The sequence below is a fragment of the Copadichromis virginalis genome, linkage group LG11, assembly GCF_057382275.1.
Source record: "Copadichromis virginalis isolate Kocher_CV1m ecotype Utaka linkage group LG11, C_Virginalis_male_GT1.1, whole genome shotgun sequence".
Taxonomy (NCBI): domain Eukaryota; kingdom Metazoa; phylum Chordata; class Actinopteri; order Cichliformes; family Cichlidae; genus Copadichromis; species Copadichromis virginalis.
This window is the reverse complement of record NC_140628.1, coordinates 13,284,898-13,298,082: the sequence shown is the minus strand read 5'-3', so window position 1 is coordinate 13,298,082 and position 13,185 is coordinate 13,284,898. Positions and strand designations below refer to the sequence as shown.

The 13,185-nt window shown below is 40.6% G+C and overlaps 1 protein-coding gene across 1 annotated transcript in view; it reads left to right on the top strand.

Moving 5' to 3' along the window:
• The window catches only part of dnah5 (dynein, axonemal, heavy chain 5), a 124,636-nt gene that overhangs the window by 37,986 nt on the left and 73,465 nt on the right, over positions 1-13,185 (top strand). Inside the window, exons 56-62 of the mRNA XM_085473199.1 lie at positions 594-747; positions 6,892-7,159; positions 7,365-7,488; positions 9,317-9,424; positions 9,598-9,712; positions 10,343-10,519; positions 12,573-12,776. Coding sequence (XP_085329325.1) covers positions 594-747; positions 6,892-7,159; positions 7,365-7,488; positions 9,317-9,424; positions 9,598-9,712; positions 10,343-10,519; positions 12,573-12,776 — 1,150 coding nt within the window. The remainder of the gene's footprint in view (positions 1-593; positions 748-6,891; positions 7,160-7,364; positions 7,489-9,316; positions 9,425-9,597; positions 9,713-10,342; positions 10,520-12,572; positions 12,777-13,185) is intronic.

The following is a 13,185-nucleotide window of genomic DNA, read 5'->3' as shown; positions in this document are numbered from 1 at the left end:
GTTGGGAACAGGTGTGTTTATTTTTAATAACCAGCAATGCGTATCTAGTCTGGCAGTCACAGCGTAACTCCCAGCCACTTAGGGCTGTTGTTATAATTTCTTATTAACTACAGGATGGAGTATCTCATCTCACTGATAATCATTAAAGAACCAGATGAAAGTAATCTGTGGTTTCTCTCTCATGTTGTTTATGCAGTTAATATCTCCAATTTGCAGCTTCTTCCATTTTCCCTCTAACTTATTTTTCATCTGCCTCTTTATAATTCAATAAATTTGACATTCACACACTAAAGCAGGTGAACTTTCAAGCTAAGATGTGCTTCACTTTCATCGTCCAAGCCTCAAACTGGGGCGCCGACACTTTTTTTTTTAAACCGCTCTCACCAATAAATGTAGTTTGAGCTTCAATCTCATGAGAAATTTCATGCAAATTGGCACATAAATAGATGAATTAAAGTTTTTGTGCGATCTAGTTTTCTGCTGCTGCACTTTTTGATTGCATTTAACTACGTATGGATGATTTTTAGAAGCTGTAAAATTAGTTATTAGTGAAGAAAGGGTGTGCATATTTATTTTATGCTTTTCTTTTCCAGCTCATACAATACATCCAACCTGATGGATGACCTGAAGAGTTTGTACAGAACAGCTGGCCAGCATGGAAAAGGCATCAGCTTCATCTTTACTGACAACGAAATAAAAGACGAGTCCTTCTTGGAGTACATGAATAATGTGCTGTCATCTGGAGAGGTCAGCAGCACACACAAGGAGAAAAGATTCCAAATAATCCGTATTCATAGTAATGTAATCCTCTACTTAATGTGGGTCACAGTTAAGGCTGTGAGACCAGAACAACAAGAGAATATGCAGTGTGCAGTGTTTGAAAGTTGTATAGTTTTAAATTAAATAATCAATGAGAGGTTAAGGTATCTTTAAAAAGGCATCTGGTTGTTTCTACTTCTTTTATATCATTAATAGACAGTAGTGATCCAGTGCTGTGCATGTGCATGGACTGCATTGGCTCTGTTGTTGTTTTTCAGGTGATATTACAGTATATCCTATGGTTTGTAATCAGGAGTTATAGCTTGGGGAAACAGTTACTTAGATATAAGTTGCATTCTAACTTGTTTTGAGCCACTAGTAGAGTCTTATTTGATAAGCTGCCATGTGATGTTGCTACCATGATATCCATTTCTCTTTGTGGATTTAGCTAAGTGAAGTCAACAAGATATAAGCACATGTTTCACAAGTTATATGGCCGATTTCTAACCCCAAGATATTTTAAAGGTAGTATAAAAGATGGAATTTGGGGAGATGAATCTAATCTTCATCATCTTCTTAAATAGAAATTCATGTATGCTACACTTGACGCAGCCTAATATTGACCATGAACACTACAGCTTGCTCCGTACCAGTCCAACTTAGTGTGTCACTATTAACTTCAACACAGTGTTTGAAAGTAACTGGCATAGCCTGCACTAAACTGTACCAAACTGCCTAGTGCAGTATTTATATGGAACTTTTGAATAATATAAAGGAGAATACTTCAGTTTGTTTTGCAAGATGTTTCACCAAAAACACAAGTCAGCAACTCATCATGTCTGATTTAAAAACTCTAAAATGAATTTTGGGGCAAAATGCGCAGACATAGTTTGTGTGTTTTCTGATATTTGTTGAATTATGTGAAAAGTTACTCGAAATTACCCACCTTTATTTAAAAAAAAAAAAAAGACAAAACAAAACGAGTTACTCTATTTATTCAAACTCCTGTTCTGTAGCACAACAGGCTAAAGTACAGCCTCTAGCTAGCGCTAGTAACTTTAATAATATCAGCACCATAAAGCCATCACAGGGTCAAGAATGAAATATGGAATGTGCTGAGAGCTTAAGCAGAAAATGTAATTATTCTTATTATGTACTGAGCTGTATCATGCCGTCACTGGAAGCGACACCAATGCGCATTCTGTTAAATTTTATTGCTCATTAGCTGAAGGTGCTGAAATGGCCTTTTAGATTATTCTGGGCCACTTCAGTCTCTGTTCATAAGGCATTCAAAATGTTATCCATACCTTTTATTTCCTGTCTTTATTATACAGGTTTACCATAGTTATATATTCTCTAAAATGTTTTTTTCCAAAGCTACTCTTGCTTTTCTAGATGGGTTTGGACAAAGACTGACTGACTTTTCATTGACTTTTCTGCTAAATGGCTAAAATTCCTCAACACTTAATGCAAGTTTTGTGTTCATCCCCTAAAATTATATCATAAAGTCTGAAATGTAAGCCTGCCATAAAACTTTAACTGTTTATAAAACTGTTTACAGAGCTCAGTTAGTGTTGGTGTTGAAAAATATATGGTTCCAAGTTTAAGTAAGAGGTTGGAGTCTCATTGTCTGATAGTCCATCTGAATGACTCATACTGATATTTTATATTAGATAATGTTACTGTAATTGGTCTGTAAGGCACTACAGTACAGAAAGCTACTTGGTGCTTCCTTAAGCAAGTTTTCAATCCATTGGTGTCTTTGTTCTGCAGCTTTTCTTTGCATGCTTTACAAACTTAATGTTTTATATTGCATGCATTTTATATTTATATTTTTGTAATTTGCCTTTGAATTGCTTTATAGTTACTGGAGAGGTGGACTTAGAGGTGGTGTTTATTAGAAAACTGTACAATTTATGAATTCTTTGGCACAACTATAATTGTCTGATTCACATATTATCTTTTTATGAAAGCACTGGCACCAGCTATTTAACAGTCACACATAGTTTTGGAAAACCTACAAACTGTTGTACTCGCTCAGATAGCTGTGTATATTCACTTCAAGTCAGCTTAATTTAGTTTTGTTTAAAAATCATCAGTTTACAACACAAGTCTACTCAAAGTGCTTCAAATTGTGAGGTCAAACCCTCTGCTCCCACCCCCACAACCTCACCTGTAGTCAGCCTGGAATCCAGAGCCACACCACTGTGCCAGCCTCTCTCTTCACATGTTGCCTCCTGTGAGATTCCTGACACCCCTCCCCCACCCATCACCTTCACTCAATACCAGGTTGAGATGCAAATGAGGAGACTTCACTCAGGCAAGTCTGCTGGACCAGACGGAGTGAGTCCCCTTGTCCTCAAGGCCTGTGCCCCCCAGCTGTGTGGAGTCTTTCATAAACTGTTTATGCTGAGTCTGAGTCTGCAGAGGGTCCCGGTGATGTGGAAGACATCATGCCTCGTCCCTGTACCAAAGACGCCTCGTCCCAGTGGCCCCCAGGATTACAGGCCCGTGGCATTGACCTCCCACATCATGAAGACCCTGGAAAGGCTCATCCTGGACCAGCTGCGACCCATAGTAAGACCACATCTGGATCCCCTTCAGTTCGCTTATCAGCCTCGTCTCGGAACAGAGGACGCCATCATCTACCTGCTCAATCGTGTCTACACCCATCTGGACCAGCCGGCGAGCACTGTGAGGGTCATGTTTTTTGACTTTTCCAGTGCTTTCAACACCATCAGGCCGACCCTCCTGGGTGATAAGTTAGCAGCGATGCAGGTGGATGCTTCTCTGGTGTCCTGGATTGTTGATTACCTGACAGGAAGACCACAATATGTACGTCTCCCACAGTGTGTGTCTGACAAGGTGATCAGCAACACAGGGGCACCACAGGGGACTGTCCTCTCCCCCTTCCTCTTCACCCTCTACACCACAGACTTCAGCCACTGCACAGAGACCTGCCATCTTCAGAAGTTTTCTGATGACTCTGCGGTGGTTGGATGCATCAGCAGGGATGATGAGACAGAGTACCGGGCTGTGGTCGACTCCTTTGTCACGTGGTGTGAGCAGAATCATCTGCAGCTCAACGTGGCAAAGACCAAGGAACTGATCGTGGACTTCAGGAAGACCAGGAAACACTTGACCCCTGTTTCAATCCAGGGGGTCAGTGTTGACATTGTGGAGGACTATAAATACCTTGGAGTACACATTGACAATAAACTGGACTGGGCTAAAAACACCACAGCACTTTACAGGAAGGGCCAGAGTCGTCTCTATTTTTTGAGGCGACTGAGGTCCTTCAACATCTGCCAGAAAATGCTGAGGATTTTCTATGAGTCTGTGGTGGCCAGTGCGATCCTCTATGCTGTTGCATGCTGGGGGAGCAGGCTGAGGGTCGCAGATGCCAACAGACTTAATAAACTGATCCGTAAGGCCAGCAATGTTGTGGGGATGGAGCTGGACTCCCTCAAGGTGGTGTCGGAGAGGCGGATGCTGTCCAAGATAAAGACAATGTTGGATAACACCTCCCACCCACTCCATGACATGTTGGTCAGTCACAGGAGCTCGTTCAGTGAGAGACTGAGATTACCGAAAAGCACCACTGAACGACACAGGAAATCATTCCTGCCTGTGGCCATCTCCCTGTACAACGCATCCACTTAACACACTGTTTGCTGCTACAACTACACATGTTTCTTTTCCAAATATTTATTTATAAGTGACTTATGTATGTATGTATGTATATATATGTATATATTGTACTATTCTTAGTTAGCGTATTGTCTGTCTTGTCTTAATGTTGGTTTAAAATGGAGCACTGTAACAAAAAATAATTTCCCCCAGGGATCAATAAAGTATTCTGATTCTGATTCTGATTCTGATTAAAATATTAAAGAGAATCCCAATAGTCCTCAACAAGCAATTACTTGGTGACATTTGGGAGAAAGGACTCTATTTTAACATGAAAAACCTTTGAGGCCTGTGTGAGAAGATAAGGAAAAGAGCAGGATAAAGAAGCATGTTAGAAGACAACATTTTGTTTTAGCACTGCATTCCTCTTTGAGTGCAGTAAACATTTCATGAATGCAATCTTAAGAGAGCACGAGTCGTATCAGTTCAGTGCAATTTTAAAAGTGTATTTTCCTCACCATTATGACCGAGTTGCAGTTATTTTCTCTTTGATATTTGTAATGAAATGAAACTATAATGGACAATCACATACAAGTACACCTCTGTGTACTACAGCATTCTTCATTACATCTGCTGAAAGACTCTTTCTCCACTCCCAGAATTTTGTTTTCATCTTTGTCCTGCCCTTTGATTTTTTCCCCGCTAGTTCTTATGCACATTTCTTACTGTCTTCTCTCTACTCGATGGTTATATTTTCTCTTCCCTTTCCTTCTCATCTTTTCTCCTCCTCTCCATGTTTGTTTACACAGTTGGGAGGGGTTGTATGAATTTTTGCCACCACGGGATATTTAGACAACTTTCAAAGCCCTTATTTTGAACTCCGTATATTTACATCTTGTTATTCGGGAAGTCACTTAATAAAAGAGGTCAGAAGTCAGATCAATTCATGTGACAAGTATTAAGCTTCCAGTGAGGTTTACCAGCACTCACCAAGCTGAAGCTCTTACACTGTTCGAAGTCAGTGGATATCATTGGATTTGACATTTAACACTATGGGAACACCATGATAAGAGCCATGCAGGCGCTTTTCCCCCGTTAGTTTCCCACTTGTTTTCCCTTCTTTCAATTATTTATTTTCCCATCTTTTTGTCTTCTTTTCTTTACATTTTCAACCGGCACTTCCTCTTTTCTAATCTCGTGTATGTAAACGTGTCTGCATGTTCTATTTCGCTGTCTGCCTGATAATAGTATTATTGTTTCCTTTCCTCCTCATCTTTGGCCTTTCCCCCCTGCTCCCATGTCACCTTTTCTTCTGCCTCCATGGCTTGATAACAGTTTAAGCAGCAGCTGCATTACCAGGTGGGGTAAATTTAAGTGGTGACCTGGGTAGAACGATATTGTTGTTGTTTTTTTATTGTTTGTGTGTAGGTGAGAGGTTTGTAGGTTATGTTTGTGTTTGGTTATAGGAGGGAGTTTGTGTTGCAGTAGTATTAGGATGTTTGTGTGTGAGAGAAAGTGACAGAGATGAGAAACAAAAAGGAAAAGCAAGCTGTTATCGTGATATTGTTTTTTTGTGTGAGAGTAACAGATGGTTAGGGACACTTACCACAACACCACATAGTCCCCCATGACACTGTTTCACTTTCTTAAATCTGAGTTACATGTTCTCTCTAATGGAAACTGGGGATTTGGAGAAATGACTCAGCTTAAAACATTTAAACAGTGAATCTCGTACCTTCATCCACTTGGTTAAACTTGTACCCACCCAGCAAGCTGTTTTAAAACTCACCATTTCAAGATTTTTTGCCAGCAGTCACATACATTTAGTTCATCAGCCAACCAATATACACTTCTACTGAAATTGCTAAGGAAAGAGGTTGAGGTAAGAAGAAGTGACAACTATTGTGAAGTGTGAGGAAGAAGAAGATCCAATTAAAATAATGTTAAAAAATGGTCAATAAAACACAGTATTGTGTAGGGAAATACATGAATGTTTCTAACATTCATGTCTTTGGACTGTGGGAGGAAGCCATTGTATTTGAAGAGAACGTCCAAGGTTTGCACCCACAGCCTTCCTGTGAGGTGACAGTGCTAATCACTGCATTTAAAAGCTGCAACTGCTAGATCTCTGTATGGGAAATCTTTGATCAGATCAGATTGAAAAATTACTCTGTAAAAGATTTGGTTGGCACTATTATCGGAGTAGAAATGTTTGAGCTTTAAAATACACAGCAGTACAGGTACATGGATTGTGGCGGGGTGTGGCTTGGGAATGGCTGCAGGGGAGGATGAGACACATCGGAGCTCCATCAGCTCATCACACCCCCCTGTTAAAAAAAGTATGCCGGGACCTGGCAGTTGTTGGACGCAGCTAAAAAACGCTGCGGCCATGAGTTGTAAGAGACGACAGCCGAAATTAAGAAAAGTGTTAAACGAGCGAACTATGGTTAGGTCCGTCAGTATTGTGATATCAGAGACACAACTGCATGTTTCTGCCTTCAGGTGTCCAACTTGTTTGCCCGTGACGAAATGGATGATATCCTCAATGATCTCATCCCTGTCATGAAGCGAGAGTTTCCCCGGCGACCTCCAACCAACGGAAACCTGTACGATTACTTCATGTCACGAGTTCGACATAATCTCCACGTCATTCTGTGCTTTTCCCCTGTTGGGGAGAAGTTCCGGAACCGAGCGTTGAAGTTTCCGGCGCTGATCTCTGGTTGCACCATGGACTGGTTCAGCCGCTGGCCCAAAGATGCACTGGTTGCAGGTATTTTTAACACACAGTTTTATTTTCACAAATGTGACCTGTCTGGTGCTCGCATTTCTTTTCAAAAATGTATGCGGTACATGTTATACTCTGTTTATTTCAAAGTGGATGCTGTTATATGAATACAAGATATCGACTTTCTTTGCGCTCTCTGAGGTTTTTCTTCAGTTAATAATGTCCTGTCTCGTTTCTTCCTGTCCTTCAGTTTCAGAGCACTTCCTGTCTGTTTATGACATAGACTGCTCAGCCCAGGTTAAATGTGAGGTAGTTCAGTGCATGGGCTCCTTCCAGGATGGTGTAGCGGAGAAATGTGTGGACTACTTCCAGAGGTACAGTACATATTAGGGGTGCAACGATACACAAAATTCACGGTTCGGTTCGATACTTTGGTGTCACGGTTCGATGTTTTTTCGATACAAAAAAAATGTTCATGCCTTTTTAATTTGTCATTTATTAAAATTATAAATATATATTTTAACTCAAAAGTACAGTTTTTAAATTTAACCCTAACCCTTGTGCGTGTTTTTTATTTTGACAGCGAATGCGCACCTGCGGACCACTTATGTGCAGCCCTGGTTATTTAGCTCGTCATATTGCAGCCACAGAAATTCTTTTGTCCATGAAACCATAAAGCTGCACTTTCTTTTTGCCTTATAGTCTGATTTGTCATAACTTCTCCGTTTTGTGGTAAGCTTTTCTTTGGCTGTCACTTCTTCACCCCGACCTGTCTTATTTGGCTCAGCAGAACTGAAATATAAATCCTGCTGCTTTTACACACGCACTCACATAAGCTCAGCGATTCTCTGCGCGATCAACCTCTCACATGTTTAAGCTGCGGGAGATTTCACTTGTCATGTTTGCATAGTAAGCTAACGATTAATAAGACGATGTCAGAGGAATTGGTGCACAAATTATCATCACTCACAGATCAGTGCTGTTGCTCTCTATACACAGTTCGCAAGATTGCAAAGTGAAAGCAAAAAAACAAGCGCAAATTCAAACGCGATTTCAATATGTCACATATTGACAGTGGCTCACCGATGCCAATGACATAATTACCCAGCTACATTTCTGAAAGAATGCAAAAGCATTGACATATATTTTTCCTTCCTACAATAGCCCGACGGGCAGGGTAGCCCGTCTGAAAAAAATCGCTAGCCCCAGGACGTCGGGCTAGCGATTTTGCGAGCCCTGTATCTGATTGAGGAATCACTCATCTTTGGAAAAGAGAGTTTATTACAGAGAAATGGCTCTTTCCAAAATAAAAGCTATGCTATCCGCTTCTTCTGGGCTATATTCTCAGCAGCATAAGGAGAATCATGTGCTAACAGCTGTCTAAATGACTCGGCTAAAGTTAGTAGCATGCTTGTTGTTTTTGTCTTTGCACTAGGATGATGTCGGCGTAAATGTGCAGTCATATTCGTTGTGTTCCCACTAGTGCTTTCAGGTTAATCTCGTTAAAATGACCTTAACGCCACAACACGGCAAATCTCCGTTAACGAGCTACCCCTGATCGCCCCGTGCATGGGGCTAGACGGCCAACACGTTAACGAACTAACTGCGCTAACACACTAGCTCCCACCCATGTAATTGAGCATTGCGTGGCACATCCAACATACTGTTTTACTTTAGTCCATGACGCGCTTACCTTCAGGGTCATACGTCACATGAAAACCAAAATAATTCCAAACGCCAGATCTGAATGAGGGTGGGGGAGGTTCAATTTGCCATGTTGCAAGGAGAGCTTAACTTCTGTCTCGCTAGCTTGCCCTGCGCGCTTCCTTCTGACAATGCTGTCTGTGTGGAGCGCTCAGTGGATCTGCGCTCGACAGTGCAGCCTAGGCAGAGTAGTCGAACGCAGATTCACTGAGCGCTCCACACAGACAGCATTGTCAGAAGGAAAGTTGATAAAATAAATTACAAATGTTGTATTGTTCGATACATATGCGTACCGAACCGAAAGCACTGTATCGAACGGTTCAATATCGATACGAATATCGTTGCACCCCTAATATATATGTATATATATATATATGTGTGTTTGAAGATTATATGCATATATGTGAAGATTGTTTTATGTGTGTCTGCAACGCATGATGATTGTCATAATATTTAGCATGTTGCAGTATTAATGTAACCCAATTTGTTTGAATTTAGATACCGACGCTCCACCCATGTCACACCCAAGTCTTATTTATCCTTCATTCAAGGCTACAAAACCATCTATAAAGAAAAGAGGTCTGAAGTTCAGACTTTGGCCAACAGGTAAATTGTTCAAAATGAGTTCAACAATGTTGTGCAAATGATAACATATGCAAGTTGTGTTGCCATTTAAGCAAACAGAAACCCAGATAGTAGACAGACAGTACACAGAAGCAACAAGTTTGCTGTAATCATATTTGACTTGATCAACTGTATTCAAAATTTCTCCTCTTCAGGATGAATACTGGTCTCCAAAAGCTGAAGGAGGCATCGGTGTCAGTGGCAGCTCTCAGCAAAGAACTGGAGGTGAAAGAGAAGGAGCTACAGATTGCCAATGACAAGGCTGATATGGTACGTTTGTAGGCAGGGAGGGGATTTTTATTTGTATGTGTGTGGGTTTAAGGTTCAACAAGCATACAGAATGCTTCAGCTGGCTTTTTAGTTGCATTTTTATTAAAACAGCAACACGGTCTATGAACTAATCAACAGAATTGAATGGATACATGCTAGTTTGTATTAGACACTAATATAAAGTTTCATGCATTAATAAGAAAGTGAACACAGAATGAAGAGATGAAGTGTTTATTGTGTCCGTTGCTGGGAATCAGGCTTTCCAGTGATTGTTTGGGGAATATTGTATTGTTGCGTAAAATTACCCTCTTGCAGTGAGAGAAATAAGACAAATAGATGTTTAATGGGACGAATGTGTATTTTTTACAGTCATGCTTCAGCATAAGTGAAGCAGTTTAAGCCGTCTCTTTTTTTCCCTCCATTCGTGAACACTCACTCTTGTTATACAGAGACCTCTATATCAGGTAGAGCCTCTTCAGTGTTACAAATGCTCAGATCTGCCATCTCCCATTGGATTGAGCATTCTGTTTTCTACTTAACCACACTTACGATCTTTTCTCAGCTGAGAAAGTCTCCCAGCTTCAAATCATTTCTCTGTCACTTATAATGTGTGTTTGTTTTCTTGTGCAGGTGTTGAAGGAGGTGACAGTAAAAGCCCAGGCAGCAGAGCGAGTGAAGGTAGAGGTACAAAAGGTGAAGGACAAGGCGCAGGCCATTGTGGACAGCATTTCAGCTGACAAGGCCATCGCTGAGGAGAAACTCGAAGCTGCCCGGCCAGCTCTCGAGGAGGCAGAGGCTGCGCTGCAGGTATGGGATGTTGAAACAGCAATGTTGAATACATGCCTCCAAGGCTTCCCTCCAGACTTAAATTTCTCAGGTAGACATATCTACGTTCAGACGTCTTGTTTGTTTGTTTGTTTGTTTTCTTTTAAATCACTCAGAGCCTATAGCCATGCTAGAGATTCACAACATGCTATACGAACCATTTCAGTTTAAATGTTAAACCTGAGTATTTTTTTTTGAGTACCACATTGGCGGTGAGTGTGAGTGTGTGTGTGTGCGTGTGTGTGTTGGACCGGGGGGTGTATTATAGGATAATTAGTTTTGCAGGTAGTTGATCATAAATCACTTAACGAGACAAATTAAAATGATCTGAAGATTACAAAATGTGCTGGAAAAATGATTGCAATTAATCATTCAACAGCAACGTGACATCGTTGTCTGAACTGGCTTTCATGAGCCAAATGTCACCCTAATGTTAGTGCCAGTGAAAAAAGGCGGGAGATCACCAGAGTCATCAAAGTTCATCTTGTAGACACCACGAGTCTTGTAGCTATTAGATTATTTCACTCATAAGCAGAGTTTTTCCTGTGTCACAGCTTTAGGGGGGTGAATGTAAGCATGTTTGATCCAGTAAAGCAAAGCATATTTGCCTTTGCCTTCATGATCTAACCCTACAATATAACTTGAATATTTAAAAAAGTGAGGGCAGTCTTTTTGTGCTTTAATGTGTGACTTACATTTACCCAATTTAGATTTCTCCTGCTCTTTTACTATGTATTGCTTCAGGGTGCCACTTAAAGCCCTCTGTGACTTAATGTGTGAAGCTGTATGAATGTTTCTGCCTGCAGCTTTACTGTCCTGGTGTGTCTAAACTTAGTATGGTCGTCTGGTGCCTCTAGCTGCATTGTAATTAAAGCTGTCCTCCTGGGTAGATGGTTGCATGCAGAGCTCCTGTGGCAATTCCCTCATTAAAAAAATGTTATCGTGCAACTGCATATAGAAACCTCGGATTTCTAAACAGACAACCCAAGACTCTTCCTAATGTTGCTGGTGTTCTGCAGTATAGCGAGATTAAAGTAAAAGATATTTTCTAACTTATTCAAGAACATCAGTTTTAGTGGCAGAGGAGTTGAAGGAATTCATGTTTCCTTTCTTCAGGCTTTTCATACCACACTGTCACATTAAAATATTCACAGACCGGTTCTGTTTCGTGATTAATTTGGATATTCACCCAGCCTTTAAAAGGACCGAGTTTGTGTGTGTGCAAACTCAAGGTAACAGTACCATTCTATAACATTTCCTTGTCATACAAAAGGAGCTGATTTGCTAATAGTTACAGTGGATTAATGATGACAGTAAAGCATAAAATGGTTTAGTTTTTGTAGTTCTTGCTGAACTGGAGTGATGATTTTATTTTGTAACAATGGGCTTAGTGAGAGATTTTCATAAGAAGCTGTAGGAGAATAGAGGATATAGGCTAGTGAAAGTAGAAGTACATGATAACCCAGACTGTCTGGTGGCTGACACTCTAGTGGGAAATTCAGGCTTGCACTGAGTGGAAATGGAGCAAGGAAGAGAGAACAGAAATGGGAAGTGCAAAACAAGAAAAGATAAGAAGAGAGTAAAGCAGCCGAACAGTTCTCACAGGAACATTTTCTTTACTGGTCTGCTGTCTCTTGTTTTAATCAGTCCCTGGAGGAAATCCTGTGTCACCCTCTCCTGAACTCCTCTCATTCTGCCACAGTTTATACTTACAGTCGTCGTGTTGTTTCCCTCTGCACACCTCCTCTGCTTTTATATTCTGAAACTGGAGAATTAGGTATAATCCTCATTAATGTATCTGTCTCTTCTTTGAACACGGTAATGAGAAACAAATGATTTATCCTTTGTTCTCGTCATAGTAACGCGCTGCTCTAATCGTCTCCTAACATGCTCTGCGTTTGTCCAGTTTGCTGGCGTCAAATCCTTACTCGACTTACTTGTCACATGTTTCCAGCTCTCCCATCGGGGTCATGCCATACAGTAAATGACTGTTCTAAATTCTCCCGCTCTCCGTTTGTCCTCTTTGCCCACATAGACAATTAAACCGTCGGATATTGCCACAGTACGGACACTTGGTCGCCCCCCTCACCTCATCATGCGGATCATGGACTGCGTGCTGCTGCTCTTCCAGAGGAAGGTCAACCCTGTGAAAGTTGACCCAGAGAAGAACTGCAACACTCCTTCATGGCAGGAGTCATTAAAACTCATGACTGCTGGAAACTTCCTGGGCAGTCTGCAGGTGCAGTAACATTTATTTAATTTGTATATAGTTAAGACTGAAGTGCTCATATTATCTCAACACATGATTCAGGATTTATGCTTTGTGTTATTTGCCATGTTTAACATGAATGAAAGCTACATTCTACATAATAGAAAGGGCTAAACTTAGACTCTAAGAGTTTAGTCTCTGCACTTCCATAAAAGTGGTTCATGTCTTATTAAAATATTTATTTGTAAACACCTTTTATTTTAAACATAACCCATTAATGCCCTGATTTAAATAGTTTTTTTTTTCATCCTGATGCAATTTTGGTCTCAATTGAGTACATGCTCTATTTTCTGTCTTTGTCCCTTTCAGTATGTATTTTTTCATTTTCTCTGGTTTTGTATAGCTTTGCATTTTCAGCATTTGTCTAAATGCAAAGGCT